The sequence below is a fragment of the Hypomesus nipponensis genome, chromosome 21, assembly GCF_054491055.1.
Source record: "Hypomesus nipponensis isolate SF chromosome 21, ASM5449105v1, whole genome shotgun sequence".
In the NCBI taxonomy this organism is placed as follows: Eukaryota; Metazoa; Chordata; class Actinopteri; order Osmeriformes; family Osmeridae; genus Hypomesus; species Hypomesus nipponensis.
Window position 1 is genome coordinate 988,947 of NC_140381.1, and position 21,986 is coordinate 1,010,932.

General features: G+C 52.2%; 1 protein-coding gene across 2 annotated transcripts; it reads right to left on the reverse strand.

Annotated features, from left to right (window-relative positions):
- Window positions 1-1,480: 1,480 nt before the first annotated feature.
- Window positions 1,481-21,210, reverse strand: radil (Ras association and DIL domains). 2 transcript variants are annotated; one of them, XM_084686160.1, is made up of 21 exons: window positions 20,715-21,210; window positions 19,768-19,877; window positions 17,711-17,810; window positions 16,873-17,377; window positions 14,668-14,802; window positions 14,056-14,162; window positions 13,499-13,684; window positions 12,619-13,309; window positions 12,044-12,171; window positions 11,717-11,754; window positions 11,206-11,357; window positions 10,802-10,914; window positions 9,675-9,785; window positions 9,397-9,520; window positions 6,621-6,793; window positions 6,276-6,429; window positions 5,524-5,780; window positions 4,879-5,155; window positions 4,207-4,322; window positions 3,703-3,842; window positions 1,481-1,605 (listed from the first exon to the last, which is right to left on the reverse strand). In XM_084686160.1, the coding sequence occupies exons 2-21, from the start codon at window positions 19,794-19,796 to the stop codon at window positions 1,506-1,508; spliced, it is 3,636 nt and encodes a 1,211-aa protein (XP_084542286.1). In that variant the 5' UTR covers window positions 19,797-19,877; window positions 20,715-21,210; the 3' UTR covers window positions 1,481-1,505. The 2 variants fall into 2 exon arrangements, with proteins under 2 accessions (XP_084542286.1, XP_084542285.1); XM_084686159.1 differs by lacking the exon at window positions 14,668-14,802.
- Window positions 21,211-21,986: the final 776 nt, after the last annotated feature.

The following is a 21,986-nucleotide window of genomic DNA, read 5'->3' on the forward strand; positions in this document are numbered from 1 at the left end:
ATTTGATATATTATATGTGTAATAAATAATATAGTTAGTTATTTTGATGTGACGTTATATGTGTAATAAATAATCGTTATTTTGATGTGACGTTATATGTGTAATAAATAATATAATTAGTTATTTGATATGATGTTATATGTGTAATAAATAATATAGTTAGTTATTTGAAATGATGTTATATGTGTAATAAATAAATATATTTGATCTTATGACGGGGATCAGATAGAGACAGACAGTTGCCATGGTTTCCTCAAGTCTTTATTTCTCAGAACTTTTAACAAACATGAAACAATCCACCAATCACAAGTCAAACATGGAACAATCCACCAATCACAAGTCATCACACACTCTGGCATAATAACGTTCACCGATTTGGGGGATTTTTTGGAGTCCTCCGACCACATATATACATACATTATGCCAAAGTGTAAATCAGTTATATGTACAAATGAATATACACAGAGGTCATACTGGGGTCATACACCAGCCAACCTGAGACAGACTGTGTGCTAGTTCCCTACGATCTACCCTGGTCTCCTCATCTCCTTGGGACCCCCTCTCCATGTTCATGAGGAAGGCCACAGCCCCCTCTCCATGTTGATGAGGGGGGCCACAGCCCCCTCTCCACGTTCATGAGGGGGGCCAGTCCCCTCTCCATGTTGATGAGGGGGGCCAGCCCCCTCTCCATGTTGATGAGGGGGGCCAGCCCCCTCTCCATGTTGATGAGGAAGGCCACAGCCCCCTCTCCATGTTGATGAGGGGGCCACAGCCCCCTCTCCACGTTCATGAGGGGGGCCAGTCCCCTCTCCATGTTGATGAGGGGGGCCAGCCCCCTCTCCATGTTGATGAGGGGGGCCAGCCCCCTCTCCATGTTGATGAGGAAGGCCACAGCCCCCTCTCCATGTTGATGAGGGGGCCACAGCCCCCTCTCCACGTTCATGAGGGGGGCCAGTCCCCTCTCCATGTTGATGAGGGGGGCCAGCCCCCTCTCCATGTTGATGAGGGGGGCCAAACAGAGAGAGAGAGAGAGCCCAGAGGAAACGACATCTACTGTGCTTTACTACCGGGACCACGGTCATGACCTCCACCTTCTTCCTCCATCCTTCCTGATCTTTCTGTGTCCTTCCTTCCCTCCCCCCTCCTGGTTTCACAACTCTGTCCTTCCTCCATCTTCACATCCTCTCCTGGAGGGCATCAGGGGTGGAGATCTTTATGTTCCTCCCCGAGGAGGACAAGAAGGAGGAGGAGGAGCAGTATTAGGTGGAGGAGAAGGAGGTGGAGGAGCAGGATTAGGTGGAGAAGGAGCAGTATTAGGTGGAGGAGCAGGATTAGGTGGAGAAGGAGCAGTATTAGGTGGAGGAGGAGAAGGAGGAGAAGGAGCAGTATTAGGTGGAGGAGGAGAAGGAGGAGAAGGAGCAGTATTAGGTGGAGGAGGAGAAGGAGGAGAAGGAGCAGTATTAGGTGGAGGAGCAGGATTAGGTGGAGGAGGACGAGCAGTGGTATTAGCAGGAGGAAGCGCTGATCTTCTCAGACACCTCCAGGTCTGATTTGGCCACCAGGAACCTCAGACGACCTCCACCCAGACGAATCAGATCCACGGCACTGGGGGAGGGGAGGCAGGAAGAGGAGAGAGAGAGAGAGAGAGAGAGAGAGAGAGAGAGAGAGAGAGAGAGACAGAGAGAGAGAGAGAGAGAGAGAGAGAGAGAGAGAGAGAGGAGGCATTAAGAGGTCAGCAGTGGAGAGACTTCCTGAGGGCTGACAACAGATCACCACCAACATCACCACCAACATCACCACCAACATCACCACCAACATCACCACCAACATCACCACCAGCATCACCACCAGCATCACCACCAGCATCACCACCAACATCACCACCAACATCACCACCAGCATCACCACCAACATCACCACCAGCATCACCACCAACATCACCACCAGCATCACCACCAACATCACCACCAGCATCACCACCAACATCACCACCAGCATCACCACCAACATCACCACCAGCATCACCACCAACATCACCACCAACATCACCACCAGCATTAACCACCAACATCACCACCAGCATCACCACCAACATCACCACCAACATCACCACCAGCATCACCACCAACATCACCACCAGCATCACCACCAACATCACCACCAGCATCACCACCAACATCACCACCAGCATCACCACCAACATCACCACCAGCATCACCACCAACATCACCACCAGCATCACCACCAGCATCACCACCAACATCCACATCACCACCAACATCACCACCAACATCACCACCAACATCACCACCAACATCACCACCAGCATCACCACCAGCATCACCACCAGCATCACCACCAACATCACCACCAACATCACCACCAACATCACCACCAACATCACCACCAGCATCACCACCAACATCCACATCACCACCAACATCACCACCAACATCACCACCAACATCACCACCAGCATCACCACCAGCATCACCACCAGCATCACCACCAACATCACCACCAACATCACCACCAGCATCACCACCAACATCACCACCAGCATCACCACCAACATCACCACCAGCATCACCACCAACATCACCACCAGCATCACCACCAACATCACCACCAGCATCACCACCAACATCACCACCAGCATCACCACCAACATCACCACCAACATCACCACCAGCATCACCACCAACATCACCACCAGCATCACCACCAACATCACCACCAACATCACCACCAGCATCACCACCAACATCACCACCAGCATCACCACCAACATCACCACCAGCATCACCACCAACATCACCACCAGCATCACCACCAACATCACCACCAGCATCACCACCAACATCACCACCAGCATCACCACCAACATCACCACCAACATCACCACCAACATCACCACCAGCATCACCACCAACATCACCACCAGCATCACCACCAACATCACCACCAGCATCACCACCAACATCACCACCAGCATCACCACCAACATCACCACCAGCATCACCACCAACATCACCACCAGCATCACCACCAACATCACCACCAGCATCACCACCAACATCACCACCAACATCACCACCAACATCACCACCAACATCACCACCAGCATCACCACCAGCATCACCACCAGCATCACCACCAACATCACCACCAACATCACCACCAGCATCACCACCAACATCACCACCAGCATCACCACCAGCATCACCACCAACATCACCACCAACATCACCACCAGCATCACCACCAGCATCCACATCACCACCAGCATCACCACCAGCATCCACATCACCACCAACATCACCACCAACATCCACATCACCACCAACATCACCACCAACATCACCACCAGCATCACCACCAGCATCCACATCACCACCAGCATCACCACCAGCATCCACATCACCACCAACATCACCACCAACATCCACATCACCACCAACATCACCACCAGCATCCACATCACCACCAGCATCCACATCACCACCAACATCCACATCACCACCAACATCACCACCAGCATCCACATCACCACCAACATCACCACCAGCATCCACATCACCACCAACATCACCACCAGCATCCACATCACCACCAACATCACCACCAGCATCCACATCACCACCAACATCACCACCAGCATCCACATCACCACCAACATCATCATCTTCATCAGCGCCATACCTTTGGTAGTCCGCTCCAATCAGGCTGGTCCCATTAACGGCCAGGATCCGGTCCCCGATGCGGAGTCTACCGTCAGACGCAGCGGGCCCGTCCGGTATCAACGTCCTGATGTAGATACCAGGAGCATTCAGAGGGGTGTGCTGGAGGAGGAGAGGAGAGAGGGATGAGAGGGGAGAAGGATGAGAGGAAGGGAGGAGAGGGGATAGGGATGTGGGGAGGAGAGAAGAGGGATGAGAGGGGTGTGCTGGAGGAGGAGAGGAGAGAGGGATGAGAGGGAAGAAGGATGAGAGGAAGGGAGGAGATGGGGGGAAGAGGGGAGAGGGATGAGAGGGGAGAAGGATGTGCTGGAGGAGGAGAGGAGAGAGGAGAAGAGGGGAGAGGAAAGAGGGGAGGAGAGAAGAGGGGAGAGGGATGAGAGGAAGGGAGGAGAGGGGAGAGGGATGTGGGGAAGGGAGGAGAGGGGAGAGGGATGTGGGGAGAGGATATGTGTGTGTGTGCTCTCACCAGTCCATCTATGAGTCCCATGCCCAAGCCGAAAGGTCCTTTGCTGAGTTCCACTACAAACACCACACACACACCTTCATCAGAGAGGGAGGGGAATTCACACCCACTAACACTCCCTGGAGAGGAACACACACACACACACACAAGGTCTCGCTACAGGGTTACTAACACAAACACCCTCTCTAATGACAATGCTATACACATGCACACAGGCAAACAAACTTCACACACCGGGGGCCTGTACTACGAAGCAGGTTCAACATACCCAGGATATCGTTAGCTGGCTTCAGTAAACTAAAGCTGAAATGACCTCACTAACCCCAAACCCTGCTTCGTATAACAGACTCTAGAGGTAGGCTGAGGTAAACACATGCAGTACCAGACACACAGCACAGTGCATGCTGGGAACAGATACAGTGCATGCTGGGAACAGATACAGCCACTAGGAGGCAGCACAGTGCATGCTGGGAACAGCCACAGCCACTAGGAGGCAGCACAGTGCATGCTGGGAACAGCCAACTGGGATGTAACAATATCCAACAAGGTCCTCATCTGTAAACTTTCTAAGCTACATTTCACAACTTCAGCACGGAACGTTGGTGTTACCAAGAAGGGGTTTCTATGGTAAAACGTGCCGTTGCGCTGCCATGGTAACGCGGGGTGTTTGCGTACCTTCCAAGCCATTGGGGACCATGCCGTTGGTCTTGCAGGGGTCAGAGTTCACACCCCTGCAGCAGCCATTGGTCTGGGGGGCGGGGCCAGGCCCAGGCCCGCCCCCCTCGGGGTACAGTGGGGTGTTGGGCGGAGTCAACAGGCAGGAGGGGTCGGGATTGGCCGGTCTCATTTGGGGGGCAGGGCCGTTCTTCCTCAGTATGTTGTGTGATTGGCCGGGCGGTCTGTCCTCCCCCCCTGCCCCCCCGGGCCGAGGGCTGCTGTGAGGGGGGTCCAACTGGGGGGGGGGGCAGGGGGGGACTGAGTTACACTCTGGACTGCTAGACACCACCACCCCCCGGTAAGGGTTTGTGTGTGTGTGGGGGGGGGAGGGGGGTGTATGTGTGTATGAGTGTGTGTTTGAGGATGTGTGTGTGTCACCCTGCAGTAACACTAGAGGGATTAGTACCCTGCCAGCCGTCCTCACTAATGAACCTGAAGACTAATCTCCTTAAGCTTGGTTTAACCATGTCTACAACCACAACCTGTGGGTATGACTGTGTGTATTTGTATGTGTGTGTGTCTGTACATTTTTGTAGACGTGTGTAAGTAGATGTGTTTGGGTGAGTATCTGTAGATGTGTGTGTGTGTGTGTGTGTCACTAACCTGTGCCTCCTGCCACTCTGCGGTGCAGCTGCTCCCAGTGTGTGTGTGTGTGCTGACGTGTGTGTTGTTGTGTGTGTTGTTGTTGTGCGTGGCGGGGTGTGTGTGTGTCTTGGAGCGCAGCCCCCAGAGGTAATGACGGACGTAGAGCAGCTGGCGGTAGATGTTGTCGTCTATGGAGGGCTGGTCCAGGTCCACCCTGAAGCCCCCACTGGGCAGCATGATGGGGGGGTGGTTCTCAAAGCTCTCCAGCAGGTCCACTACACACACACACACACAGGGATGGGAACAAAGATACTTGTTTTATGTTAAGACATGAAAATATGTCCTATAGAGGCAGACCTCACCTGTCCTATAGAGGCAGACCTCACCTGTCCTATAGAAGCAGACCTCACCTGTCCTGTAGAGGCAGACCTCACCTGTCCTGTAGAGGCAGACCTCACCTGTCCTGTAGAGGCAGACCTCACCTGTCCTATAGAGGCAGACCTCACCTGTCCTATAGAGGCAGACCTCACCTGTCCTGTAGAGGCAGACCTCACCTGTCCTATAGAGGCAGACCTCACCTGTCCTGTAGAGGCAGACCTCACCTGTCCTATAGAGGCAGACCTCACCTGTCCTGTAGAGGCAGGCCTCACCTGTCCTATAGAGGCAGACCTCACCTGTCCTGTAGAGGCAGACCTCACCTGTCCTGTAGAGGCAGACCTCACCTGTCCTGTAGAGGCAGACCTCACCTGTCCTGTAGAGGCAGACCTCACCTGTCCTGTAGAGGCAGGCCTCTTGTTCGCTGCAGGGTTGCCAGGCTGGGATGGGTCCTGGTATTTCTGCTGCCTGCTGGTACTGAGTCAGCACTCTCTGAAGCTGCACTGGCTTCAGACACGGGTGTTCTCCACTCAGAGTCCTCCAGCTCCGCTACACACACACACACACACACACACAAACACACGCACACACACACACACACATTTAGTGAGTTAGTTAAGTGAGTTCAAGGCCGTAATCATAATATATATTGTGTGTCCAGGTGTGTGTGTCCAGGTGTGTGTGTCCAGGTGTGTGTGTCCAGGTGTGTGTGTCCAGGTGTGTGTGTCCAGGTGTGTTACCTGTGTGAGCTGCTGGGGGGGGGTGGCCAGGATGCTGACAGCACTGTTGAATTTGGTGAAGAACTTCTCAGCCAGATGTCTCAGCCCTGCCTTCCTGGCCCATTCTAGAACCATCCGCACACACGCCTGGATCTGGAGAACCCTGGAGCGCTGGAACCAGCCTCGAGAGGGGCCTACACACACACACACACACATATACACACACACAAATACACACAAACACACGCACTTACACACACATGCACAAAAACCCACACACATACATAGATATGAATACACAGATACATACACATATAAATATACATAGATATAAATGCACACAAACACACACTAATAGGATTAGGTCTGGGAAAACAGTAATCTTGTGCAGCATAGACAAACATGACAGTACTTAACCCCCTCAAAGAGGTGCAATAATGCACACACACACATAACCTGTGGTAAAGTGGGTTAAACCTCATTCCGAAATCTTAAAGTGTGTGTGTGTTTCCCTGTGTGTGTGTGTCCCTGTGTGTGTGTGTCTGTGTGTGTGTGTGTGTGTCTGTGTGTGTGTGTGTCTGTGTGTGTGTGTGTGTGTGTCCTTGTGTGTGTGTGTGTGATCCTCCCACCCAAACACACCTTAAAGCAAGTCTTCAGCAGAAACAGGGCCCCACTCTAATCTGCTTAGTGGTGATGTCACCACCTGTCCTACTGACTGGCATCTCTCTCTCGCCTTCTGTCTCTCTCTCCATTTAGGAGAGAGAGAGAGGTAAGAGACAGAAACATAGAGAGAGGGAGTGAGGGTCCTTGAGGGACCCTCCTTGAGGGTTTAGGTTGGTTGAGGGGCAGTTCTATGGGCGTATGTGAAGCCTTCTGTGACATGCTTGCGTGTAAAAAGGGCTATACAAATACATTTGATTTGATTTGATTTGAGTGAGGAGAGATGAGAGGGAGAGATGAAAGAGAGAGAGAGAGGAGAGAGAAGGAGAGATGAAAGAGAGAGAGAGAGGAGAGAGAGATGAGAGGGAGCGATGAAAGAGAGACAGAGAGGAGAGAGAAGGAGAGATGAAAGAGAGAGAGAGAGGAGAGAGAAGGAGAGATGAAAGGGAGAGAGAGAGGAGAGAGAGATGAGAGGGAGAGATGAAAGAGAGACAGAGAGGAGAGAAGGAGAGATGAAAGAGAGAGAGAAGTCAGAGAAAATGGTTCTTTTTTTATTTCTCTTTTTCTCTCTATGCTTTCTTTTTATGTTGATCTATATTGAAGATGTCGAGTAGAGGAGGAGAGGAGGAGAGGAGGAGAGGAGGAGAGGGGAGGAGAGGAGAGAGGAGGAGAGGAGGAGAGGAGGAGGGGAGAGAGGAGGAGAGGAGGAGAGGAGGAGAGGAAGAGAGGGGAGAGAGGAGGAGAGGAGGAGAGGAGGAGAGGAAGAGGGGAGGAGAGGAGGAGAGGAAGAGGGGAGGAGAGGAGGAGAGGAGGAGAGGAAGAGAGGAGAGGAGGAGAGGAGGAGAGGAGGAGAGGAGGAGAGGAAGAGGGGAGGAGAGGGGAGGAGAGGGGAGGAGAGGGGAGAGAGGAGGAGAGGAGGAGAGGAGGAGAGGAGGAGAGGAGGAGAGGAAGAGAGGAGGAGAGGAAGAGGAAGAGAGGAGGAGAGGAGGAGAGGAAGAGGAAGAGAGGGGAGAGAGGAGGAGAGGAGGAGAGGAGGAAAGGAAGAGGGGAGGAGAGGGGAGAGAGGAGGAGAGGGGAGAGAGGAAGAGAGGAGGAGAGGAAGAGGAAGAGGAAGAGAGGGGAGAGAGGAGGAGAGGAGGAGAGGAGGAGAGGAAGAGGGGAGGAGAGGGGAGAGAGGAGGAGAGGGGAGAGAGGAAGAGAGGAGGAGGGGAGAGAGGAGGAGAGGAGGAGAGGAAGAGAGGAGGAGAGGAAGAGGAAGAGAGGAGGAGAGGAGGAGAGGAAGAGGAAGAGAGGGGAGAGAGGAGGAGAGGAGGAGAGGAGGAGAGGAAGAGGGGAGGAGAGGGAGAGAGGAGGAGAGGAGGAGGGGAGAGAGGAGGAGAGGAGGAGAGGAGGAGAGGAGGAGAGGAGGAGAGGAAGAGAGGGGAGAGAGGAGGAGAGGAGGAGAGGAGGAGAGGAGGAGAGGGGAGAGAGGAGGAGAGGAAGAGGAAGAGAGGGGGAGAGGAAGAGAGGAGGAGGGGAGAGAGGAGGAGAGGAGGAGAGATAACCTCTAGAGGACAGGAGAAATCTGTTGTCTAACTGCCTAATGAAGACATATGGCTGTGTGTGTGAATGTGTGTGTGTGTGTGTGAGTGTGCATGTATGATGAGTGTGTGTGTGTGTGCGTGAGTGTGTGTGAGTGTGTGTGCTACAGAAAGAGCTGTAGATATTGCCTGTATACCTGCCTACAGGTAAATAGGTCTATTAGGAGGGTCATTCTAAACCTATCCACACTCCTTCATTCTTCCCTTCACCCCTCCATCCCTTCACCCCTCCATCCCTTCACCCCTCCATCCCTTCACCCCTCCATCCCTTCACCCCTCCACCCCTCCATCCCTTCACCCCTCCACCCCTCCATCCCTTCACCCCTCCATCCCTTCACCCCTCCATCTCTCCCTCCATCCATCCAGATGGAAGAGAACAAGGACAAATGGGAGGCACGAGTCACTCTCCGCAAAATGCTGACAGGATGCAAATCACACACACACACAAAGTGGTGTGCATCAGTGTTGTCCCAGGGGAGGTTTAATGGGATAGAGAGTGTGTCCCTGTGTGTGTGTGTGTCCCTGTGTGTGTGTGTGTGTCCCTGTGTGTGTGTGACCTTTGTCCATCAGCTGGTTGAAGAGCGACACGTTGGAGAAGAAGAAGAGATATGAGAACATCTGGGCCTGGATCTCAGGGTGGACCTGGTAGCCCTGGAGCAGGTCCTGACAGTACTGGAACACCTGAGTGCAGGACAGGGGGAGACGGTCAGAGGGGGGGCTATGGGATCTGAATAGGAGTGTGTGTGTGTGTGTGAGTGAGTGAGTGAGTGTGTGAGTGTGTGTGTGTGTGTGTGTGAGTGTGTGTGTGTGAGTGTGTGTGAGTGTGTGTGTGTACCTGCAGGACTCGCTGGACAGGTTCAGGACAGCTGGATCCTCTCCAGGTCTCAGAGCTTCTGTCTGGGAACGGGTTACACTCCAACAGACCTGGGAGGACCACGTAGAGAGACTACACACACACACACATTATATACATATACATATATACACACACACACATTATATACATATACATATATACACACACACACATTATATACACACACACACACATTATATACATATACATATATACACACTAATGGTGGGCATAGGTGATTTTTTAAAATCTAGATTAATCTCACAGTAATCTTGGAATTAATCTAGAATAATCTAGATTAAAATGGCTCATTTAAATTCCACCGAAGGCATTCAGAATATGTGTGCTACCCAAATAATGACTTTGAAAACGGATTCTCAAACCAGGTGAGATTAGTTATCTTGGCTGATAGAGCTGTGCTGACGGGCTTGCCTCGGTTGCACTCAAACATAGTAGTTTGACGACAACTCTTCCCCTGCGCTACATCAGTGCTTGGCCCGGCATCTTCTGCATTAGCGATGGGATGCTTTGCGTTTAGGTGGTATTTGATACCGGAAGAACTCGTACAGCAAACTAACTCCGCATCGCACAAGGTGCAAACAACCTCAGTCTTGTCGAGGTTTCCATTGGAAAGCTTCTTAAAAATAAATTTTCCCTGAAGCAAACCAGACGGCTTCATAGCTGCATCCATGTTAGCACGTCACGTTTGATGTGGTAATTTCATACACAAGGCATACACACAGGTTCGAAGACTCGTTCTCGCCCCCTACAGTGCAATTTGGTTAGGTATACATCCGCGCTAAAATATCAAGGTGAAAGTCATCATAGCTTGCGTAGTATAGACCCAGCTCCCAACCCAACTTTGAGAATAGATTAACGTCTCACGTTAACGCCGATAACGGGCCACCACTAATATACACACACACACACACATACATACACATACACATTTATACATATACACACACACACACACTCAAATACACACATATATACACACACTGGACAACGTAACTATGCAACATATAATGAGTTAACACACACACAGGTTTCCATAGAGATGAGGCTCCAGCGCTAGGAGGTTGCCATTGGAATGGTGTAGTTACCTTGGTGATGTAGTACACACATTGCTGGAAGGTGTACATGATCACCTCTTCCAAGATCGTCATGGCCTCCTCATTGGCTGAGATGGTTGCTGACAGCAACGACTCTTTGGAACCTGGAGGGGAAGACATACTACGTTAAAACCTACATCCATCCATACAGAGAGAGACAGAGACAGAGAGACAGAGACAGAGAGACAGAGAGAGAGAGAGGGGAAGGGAGCAAGAGGGAGCAAGAGGGAGAGAGAGACAGATAGGAGGCGAGAGAGAGAGAGACAGAGACAGAGAGAGAGAGAGAGAGTACTGCAGCATTATATCTTCTCTGTCACAGTGAATAATGACATTTCAACCAAGAAAACTCTGCACTCATCATTAGGAGTGTGGTGTGTGTGTGTGTGTGTGTGTACCTGTGGGGGTCTCCATGGTGTGTGTGTATGTGGGGACTCTCTGCTGGATGAAGTAGAGCAGCTCAATGGAGTTGGACATCCAGAAGAAGATGACCTGAAGGTCTGGGAGCAGGTCAGAGATGGAGAGCAGAGCTAGGGAGGCTGGGTCCTGACTGGACACACACACACACACACATTAATACACACACATCAACACACACACACACACACACATCAACACACACACACACACACACACACATCAACACACACACACATCAACACACACACACACACATCAACACACACACACATCAACACACACACACACACACACACACATCAACACACACACATCAACACACACACACACACATCAACACACACACACATCAACACACACACACACACACACACATCAACACACACACATCAACACACACACACATCAATACACACACATCAACACACACACGCATCAACACACACACACATCAACACACTACGCTACAAGGCGGAATGTGATACGTACTGCTGAGCTTGCTTCTGCGCCAGCTCCTTTGTCTTCTCCTGTAAGACACACACACACACACACACAGTGGAATTAGAAGCTCATTAAACTTTTACGTTGTGCGTAGGAAGATCTTAACGCCAGTGGCTCTCACCAGACAGATCAGAGAGAGATACTACTAACACACACACACATACACACACTCACTATCTGACCTACTTCCACCCTGGTGATGTCATCTTCAGTAGACGGAACATGAGGAGCTACAGGTGATTCTAGAACCTGAACAGAAGCTTCCAGAACACTATCACACAGACACCCACACACACACCCCACCCACACACCCACCCAGGCAACGGTCTGGACCCGCCGTGCTATCTTCAGTAGCAGCTTCCCAAAGCACCCTGGGAAGGAGGAGGCAGAGTGTTGCAGGACCAGACACAGCAGGTAGGCTGGGGTCAGCTTGTGGTCGTCACCTGGACACACACACACACACACACACATACACACATACACACACATACACACACACACATATACACACACATAGAGCAGGAGGAAAAGTTAGACCAGGTAAAGTCAACAAAGTACATTATCCCAGTAGACCCAAGTAGACCCCAGTAGACCCCAGTAGATCCCAGCAGACCCCAGTAGATCCCAGTAGACCCCAGCAGACCCCAGTAGATCCCAGTAGATCCCAGTAGACCCCAGTAGACCCCAGTAGATCCCAGCAGACCCCAGTAGATCCCAGTAGATCCCAGTAGATCCCAGTAGATCCCAGCAGACTCCAGTAGATCCCAGTAGATCCCAGTAGATCCCAGCAGACCCCAGTAGACCCCAGTAGATCCCAGTAGATCCCAGCAGACCCCAGTAGATCCCAGTAGATCCCAGTAGACCCCAGTAGATCCCAGTAGATCCCTCACCTCCAGGTTCTATCAGGGTCATGATCCTGCTCAGCAGAGCGTCTTCATGAGCCTGCTCATACTCCAGCTGCAGACGCCTCTTCTGCCCCGCCCCACCAGGCCCCGCCCCACCAGGCCCCGCCCCTGCCCCACCAGGCCCCGCCCCCCGGGCCTTCACCAGGTGGGGCTTGAAGCTGCGTCGAGGGGCGGGGCCAGCAGTCTTGTCCTTCAACACAGACCCGCACATCCTACAGACCTCCCCATCCCCGCCCCCCTCTCCGGCCCCCTCGCCCCCCACCCCCCCGGTGTCGTACAGCTGGCCCAGGGAGCGCAGGCGGGCCAGCGTCTGGGCGGGGAGGGGCTTGGCCCCCGCAGGGTCCTTATACAGGAAGATGTAGTGCGCTCCGAAGGACAGCAGGTCCCCATGCCTCAGCGGCGTGGAGCGCTCGCACCGCGAGAAGTTCACCATCACCGCAGCCTGCAGCACGGGCTCCGCCGCCACGCAGAAACGCTCCTCGGAGACGGGGGGCGGACTGGAGGCGTTGCCGCGGCGCCGGGAGGCGGCAGAGGAGGTTGCCGGGGCGGGGATGCGGCGCAGGAGGCAGTGCAGGGGCAGGATGTCCGGGGAGGACAGGCTGATGTTAGGCCGTGCTGAAGGAGTCTCCTGCCCCACAGTATGCTGGTCCCTGTTCAGCAGGTACACCAGGCAGTCCTGCAACACAGCACTATATACTCATATATACTGCTTATACATACTATACAGCAACATATATAGTTGCAGCTGTTCAGTAGCTACACCAACAACGGAATATGTATTTTTTTCAATACTATACAATTTTAACATCATTTATTGATGATACTGCCGTGTAAAATATGGCGTGAAGTAGCGTTAAGCACTCACCTGCTTGTTGAAGCCCTGTAGCAGCAGCAGGTGAGGGGACTGGTAGAGAGAGAGCCTCACCCCTCCTCCCCCCTGACTCCCCTCCTCCTTCTTCCGAGCAGGGACCCCCCCCTCCCTCCCCCCGCGGGACCTCAGGGGCCCGGGCAGGGTGGAGTAGTACCGCTTAGGCTCCTCCCCTGTTCCCAGCTGGACCAATCATAGAGAGGCAGGAAGTAGGTTATCGTACATGAACGGTGGCTTCAATTTGACTTAATGTGCCTAACAGATTTTACAGTAGCTGTCAATGGCTGTTTTAATGTTCTAGCTAGCTACTGGCTAACAGAATCTCCATTGCTTTTTCTATTCTTAAAGCTAGTTGCTAGCTCTATGGCTGCTAGCTTTGCGGCTGCTAGCTCTGCGGCTGCTAGCTCTGCGGCTGCTAGCTCTGCGGCTGCTAGCTCTGCGGCTGCTAGCTCTGCGGCTGCTAGCTCTGCGGCTGCTAGCTCTGCGGCTGCTAGCTCTGTGGTTGCAGCTGCTGGCCGCGGGGCAGGACTAGCAGAACGTGGCAGCGCCCCCACCTGGTTGAGGCTGGTCTCGCTGAGGCTGCGGCCCAGAGAGGAGCCGGCGCGGGGCAGAGTTCCCTTGGCCCTGTTTCTCTGGAGCTTACGGGCCTGGGCGTTGATGTCTGGGGGGGAGGGGGGAGGAGGAGGGGGAGGGGAGGAGGGGGTGGACAAGACACGGTGAGATGAAACAACTTAGTCAGAGTTGAATCAGATTGATTTGATTCAGGATTGTCTAGTTACAGTAAGACAAGCAGAGTCAGGTGAGTCATGCAAACCAAACGACTCCAAGCCAGCGTGCTGAGCTGCTGTCTGACCGGACGCATGGACGTGAGACACATAAGACGACGAGGGCCGCACACACACACCACACACACACCAAACACACACACACACACCACACACACACACCAAACACACACACACACAACATACATACACACACACACCAAACACACACACCAAACACACACACCAAACATACATACACACCAAACACACACATTGTATGACTCTCACATCATGGTATTGATATGGGCTTGGAAAGGAGGGGGGGCAGGTACAGGCGATCTCCATAGCGATGGGCACAGGTGGTCTCCATGGCGATGGGAGGGTGACAGACACCCCTACCTTTGGAGGTGGGCGTGGCAGAGGCGGAGCCACAGTGGGTCTGAGCCAATCGGGAGCGAGGAGGAGAGCTACGGAGCCTGCCCAGCCCGGACCGACCAATCAGAGCAGCCAGGAAGGGAGGGGTCTTTGACCCAACTGTAGCAGGGGGGCAGAGGGGGCAGGCACCACACACACACACAAGTACAACACGCACACACACAAGTACAATACACACACAAGTACAATACACACACATATACACGCGCACACACACATTTACAATAAACACACACACAGTATTTCTCTGAACACTGTGAAACTGAGGAGAGGGCTAGGATGAGGATGAGGGGGATGTTAGTGTGTGTGCATGTTAGTGACGTTAATGTGTGTTAGTGCAGTTTGTGTACGCGTGTTAGTGTGTGTGGTGTGGTTATTGTGTGTGTGTGTATCTAAATGTCACACTTGTCATCAATCAGAACATTAATTCCATGTAAAGGTCAGTCCATGATTCTAATTTAGCACCCTTGAGTACACACACACACACACACACATCTACACACACCTACACACTGCTGCAATGCAGGTGTCAAGCCTACAAAACTATTTGTACCAGACTCAGATGGAGACTGAGAGAGAGAGAGAGAGAGAGAGAGAGAGAGAGAGAGAGAGAGAGAGAGAGAGAGAGAGAGAGAGATGGGTGGAGAGAGAGAGAGAGAGAGAGAGAGAGAGAGAGAGAGAGAGAGAGAGAGAGAGAGACAGAGAGAGAGATGGGTGGAGAGAGAGAGATGGAGAGAGAGATGGAGAGAAATGGAGGGCAAGAGTGTTGGAGGGGGAGGAGAGAGAGAGGAAGAGAGCAAGGAGAGAGAGACAGTCAGTCATTCATCACCATGGCAACAGTGGCATGTTCTGGATCATATAAGGTTCTGGTCAGACAGAATCCAGGACCAGGACCCTTAAACACTCCTTCATTCATAAAATCCTCAGACTCTCTCACCGGCTTCAGCTTTCAATCAATCAATCGACCGGCCAACCACGCGTCTCTGCTGCACTTAAGACCCTGCCCCCCTCCCCCAACAGGAAACACTGAGCTCAGCAGATACACACATGAAGAAGACAGGTGTGTGTGTGTGTCTGTGTGTGTCTGTGTGTGTCTGTGTGTGTCTGTGTGTGTCTGTGTGTGTCTGCGTGTGTCTGTGTGTGTCTGTGTGTGTCTGTGTGTGTCTGCGTGTGTCTGTGTGTGTCTGTGTGTGTCTGCGTGTGTCTGTGTGTGCTTACAAAATGTGAACAAGAGACAGAGAGAAAGAATGAAGTAGGGACACAGAGGAGAGAGAGAGAGAGAGAGAGAGAGAGAGAGAGAGAGAGAGAGAGAGAGAGAGAGAGAGAGAGAGAGAGAGAGAGAGAGAGGGAGAGAGAGAGGGAGAGAGAGAGGGAGAGGGAGAGGGTGAGGGAGATGGAGAAAGAGAGAGAACCCAGCTATAGGATATATAACACTGTCAGCTCAAAACACTTCTGTGGAAGGTAACAATGATTATAGCTGTTCTATCCTACTATTAACTCACACACACACTCCAAACACACACACACACACACTCCAAACACACACACACACTCCAAACACACACACACACACACTCCCCACTAACGAGTGTGTTTCTGCTGAGTTTGACAAGTGAAGGAAGAAGAGGAATTATAGACCAGCAGCTTTATGTGTGTGTGAGTTTGAGTGTGAATTAGTGTGTAAGTGTATGTAGTGTGTGTATGCAGAGGGTGTGTATATACTGTGTGTACGGTGTGTGGTGTGTGCAGTGTGTGTGCAGTGTGTATTCAGTGTGTGTGCAGTGTGTGTTCAGTGTGTATTCAGTGTGTGTGCAGTGTGTGTGCAGTGTGTGTGCAGTGTGTATTCAGTGTGTGTGCAGTGTGTGTGCAGTGTGTGTGCAGTGTGTATTCAGTGTGTGTGCAGTGTGTGTGCAGTGTGTATTCAGTGTGTGTGCAGTGTGTGTGCAGTGTGTATTCAGTGTGTGTGCAGTGTGTGTGCAGTGTGTATTCAGTATGTGTGCAGTGTGTGTGCAGTGTGTGTTCAGTGTGTGTGCAGTGTGTGTGCAGTGTGTTTGCAGTGTGTTTGCAGTGTGTATTCAGTGTGTATTCAGTGTGTGTGCAGTGTGTGTTCAGTGTGTGTGCAGTGTGTTTGCAGTGTGTTTGCAGTGTGTTTGCAGTGTGTGTGCTCACCAGCGGTGACCGTGTCCTTGTCCTTGGCGTTGAGCTCCTCCACCTCCGCCCGGCTCCTGAGCTCGAACCTGCGGGCGTGTCCCTGGCGAGGCCTCCACAGCTGCTGCAGCAGGAGGGGCTTCTCGGTATCCCCCAGGGCCCGCAGGCACTCTGCACGCCACCCTGGACCCTCCGTCTCCCCCTCCCCGGCCCCGCCCTCCAGACGCCCAATCACATCGCAGAGCACGTAGGCGTGGGCGTGGGCCTTGTTGAGGGAGTAGCGGTCCAGCGCCTCCTTCACCAGCTCACGGGCGCTGGAGGTGGGCGTGGCCAGGACAGACTTGTAGTTGGCGCCGGGACAGACGGCGTCCCCGAAGATCTTGAGCACGCCGGGGGCGGAGCTCTGGGTGGACAGCTCTGAGGGGTCGTCGGCCGGGCGGTCCGGGGGCTCAGTGACGGAGCGGCGCTCTCTGGAGCTATGCTCCACTGGGGCGCGGTCCCGGTAACTCAACGTCCGGTACAGAACCTGGGGGGAGGGGAGGGGTTACCTGTGTGTGAGTGAGAGTGAGAGTGTGTGTCTGCTCTGTGTGTGTGTGTGTGTGTGTGTGTGCGTGTGTGTGTGTGTGTGTGGGTACCTGGGTGAAGGTTCTGCTCTGTGTGTGTGTGTGGGTACCTGGGTGAAGGTTCTGCTCTGTGTGTGTGTGTGTGTGTGGGTACCTGGGTGAAGGTTCTGCTCTGTGTGTGTGTGTGTGTGTGTGTGTGTGGGTACCTGGGTGAAGGTTCTGCTCTGTGTGTGTGTGTGGGTAATTGGGTGAAGGTTCTGCTCTGTGTGTGTGTGTGTGTGTGTGTGTGTGGGTACCTGGGTGAAGGTTCTGCTCTGCCGTTTCAGGCGGCTCTTGGAGGGGAGGGACATGCTGGCCCCGGAGGAGGAGCCGTAGAACATGCTGCTAACAGGAGACCTGACACACACACAGAGTAACACACACACACAGAGTAACACACACACACAGAGTAACACACACACACAGAGTAACACACACAGAGTAACACACACACACACAGAGTAACACACACAGAGTAACACACACAGAGTAACACACACAGAGTAACACACACACACACAGAGTAACACACACAGAGTAACACACACACACATAGTAACACACACACACAGAGTAACACACACAGAGTAACACACACACACAGAGTAACACACACAGAGTAACACACACACACACAGAGTAACACACACAGAGTAACACACACACACAGAGTAACACACACAGAGTAACACACACACACACAGAGTAACACACACAGAGTAACACACACACACAGAGTAACACACACACACACAGAGTAACACACACAGAGTAACACACACACACACAGAGTAACACACACACACAGAGTAACACACACAGAGTAACACACACACACAGAGTAACACACACAGAGTAACACACACACACACAGAGTAACACACACACACAGAGTAACACACACAGAGTAACACACACACACAGAGTAACACACACAGAGTAACACACACACACACAGAGTAACACACACACACAGAGTAACACACACACACAGAGTAACACACACAGAGTAACACACACACACAGAGTAACACACACACACACAGAGTAACACACACAGAGTAACACACACACACACAGAGTAACACACACACACAGAGTAACACACACAGAGTAACACACACACACAGAGTAACACACACAGAGTAACACACACACACACAGAGTAACACACACACACAGAGTAACACACACAGAGTAACACACACACACAGAGTAACACACACAGAGTAACACACACACACACAGAGTAACACACACACACAGAGTAACACACACACACAGAGTAACACACACAGAGTAACACACACACACAGAGTAACACACACAGAGTAACACGCACACACAGAGTAACACACACAGAGTAACACACACACACAGAGTAACACACACAGAGTAACACACACACACACAGAGTAACACACACAGAGTAACACACACACACAGAGTAACACACACACACAGAGTAACACACACAGAGTAACACACACACACAGAGTAACACACACAGAGTAACACACACACACACAGAGTAACACACACACACAGAGTAACACACACACACACAGAGTAACACACACAGAGTAACACACACACACAGAGTAACACACACAGAGTAACACGCACACACAGAGTAACACACACAGAGTAACACACACACACACAGAGTAACACACACAGAGTAACACACACACACACAGAGTAACACACACACACAGAGTAACACACACAGAGTAACACACACACACAGAGTAACACACACAGAGTAACACACACACACACAGAGTAACACACACACACAGAGTAACACACACACACAGAGTAACACACACAGAGTAACACACACAGAGTAACACACACACACAGAGTAACACACACAGAGTAACACACACACACACAGAGTAACACACACACACAGAGTAACACACACACACAGAGTAACACACACAGAGTAACACACACACACAGAGTAACACACACAGAGTAACACGCACACACAGAGTAACACACACAGAGTAACACACACACACACAGAGTAACACACACAGAGTAACACACACAGAGTAACACACACACACAGAGTAACACACACAGAGTAACACACACACACACAGAGTAACACACACAGAGTAACACACACAGAGTAACACACACAGAGTAACACGCACACACAGAGTAACACACACACACACACACAGAGTAACACACACACACACAGAGTTAAAACACATGAACCGGTAACACACATCTCTAGCCTACACAGGTCACAAACATGTACTAACATGATAAGGCTTGTGTGTGTGTGTGTTGATACCTGGGTGCTGCGGAGGGTTTCCCGTGCATGCGTCAGGGTCCAGGGGTCAGGGGTCAGGGCAGGGGGGATGAAGGTCACACCCTCCTATAGCCACTCTGTCTCTGCTTACACTGACACACACACATACATTCAGACTTTGCTGACACTGGCTGCTTCATTTGTGTGTGTAAGTTCCTTGAGCAGGGATCACGTGACCATATTAAATACCCGCTAATCCCTAATCACCCATTTGGCGGCTGTTTACTGAACCCCGTTCTAACGGGCCCCTCCCGTGGGACATCAACCTGGACGTTAGGTTTCTGTACCGGGTAACGGGACTGTCCTCTGGTCTCGAGAGACCTAGGTAGGGAGAAATGTAGCGCGCAGAGCCTTTGTCTTGAGGCTCCTCAGAGACGCTTAAAGACGTACTCGTTTAGATTTAGCCTACTCAAGGTCAGAATTAGGCTTCACCCAGTTAGAATACACACACCGGTACCGTTAGGACGAGATGCTGTACGTTTTCAACGTATGTTTACAACTATCTCAGATCACCGGCTACTTGTGGCTAGTTTGCGCAGTTTGGTCGCCAATAGCAACCGCCAGACCAACAAAAGGCACGAGCTAAAGCCTTAAGAATTAATCCGCTAATGAGACGGCTGTGCACGCGAGCCCCGCTCGAGACCAGCCCCCGGGGGAGTCTGAAGTCTGTCCGTGTCTGGAGAACCGTCTTCAGTCAGAAAAAAAAACCTTTCCGTTTCTGAATACTACGTTATCACTGCACCGATGTGAGCGTGCGTTGCCGCCCGTATCTTCAACATGTGACAAAAACCACAATGTTTACCAGAGGGCTCCATGTAACACAACCTTCTATCACACTGTACTCAGTCTGTACAGACAAACCTGCAGTTTAAATTTCACGTCATTGTTGGGCTCGTGCAAGTGACAGCGCTATGTCGGAGGTGTAGTACCTGCTATCGCGTTACCGATTCTCTCCTCCCGCTGTCTGCAGTGCGTGGCTCCATAGCTCTGGGAAACCCGGGATGCCGTCTGTCTGGAGAACCCCCCGGGATAAGTAACGGTAATATCACCTGCTTATAGAGCCGTTTACCGCGTCCCGGCGTCGTTCAGTCACCCGTGAACTTCGTTGTCAAGCCCTGCTACCGTGAAACGTGTTTATTAACCTGTTCTATATGCGCGTCTCCACTCACAGTCCTCCCGATTGCTCTGCCTCCGGCAACTGCATTCCGATCCACAACGGTGAACCGACTGGTGACGGAAACACACGAGGACCACAGCCGGTTCTTGTCGGTGAGGGCTGAGTGCACCTGCTGATGCGCAAAGTGTGGATACAGACTCCGCGTGGCGGGCACGCGCGGCACGCTAACTATGCAGGTGGAGCCGCCTGCGCCTTTTTGGGTAAGGCGTGCAGAATAATAAGATCCCCCAAATGTACACCACCCTCTTCTGATCCCACAATCATCTACACCAAGAACAGAATGTAAAAAAAGACACCGGCGGTTAAACAAAACGCTTTCAACAGACAGGAGAGTGATTTGCCAATCAGAACAGACACGAGATTGACCCGAGCGTTCAATCCCGTCTCCACTATTGACCGGACATGGCCGACAGCGCTCTCTGATGGCCGGTTACGGTTACTGCAGCCGCAGATCCGGTGTTCCTGACGGTGTCACGACAACACAATCAGATAAACAAACAGCAACAAGCGTATCGGTTATAAAAGTTGTGTTTTTATTAAAACATCAACATATATAAAATACAGACACAGTCAGCAGTACCATCACTAAGCACCAGTCACGATCTGAGATAGTCAGCAAGCTACCCTCATGGAGGGGGGGGGGGGAGAGGGGGAGGAGCGAGGGGGTGTGGGAGGGAGAGGGAGAGGGGGGAGGAGCGAGGGGGTGTGGGAGGGAGAGGGGGAGGAGCGAGGGGGTGTGGGAGGGAGAGGGGGACGAGCGAGGGGGTGTGGGAGGGAGAGGGGGAGGAGCGAGGGGGTGTGGGAGGGAGAGGGAGAGGGGGGAGGAGCGAGGGGGTGTGGGAGGGAGAGGGAGAGGGGGGAGGAGCGAGGGGGTGTGGGAGGGAGAGGGGGAGGAGCGAGGGGGTGTGGGAGGGAGAGGGGGAGGAGCGAGGGGGTGTGGGAGGGAGAGGGGGACGAGCGAGGGGGTGTGGGAGGGAGAGGGGGAGGAGCGAGGGGGTGTGGGAGGGAGAGGGAGAGGGGGGAG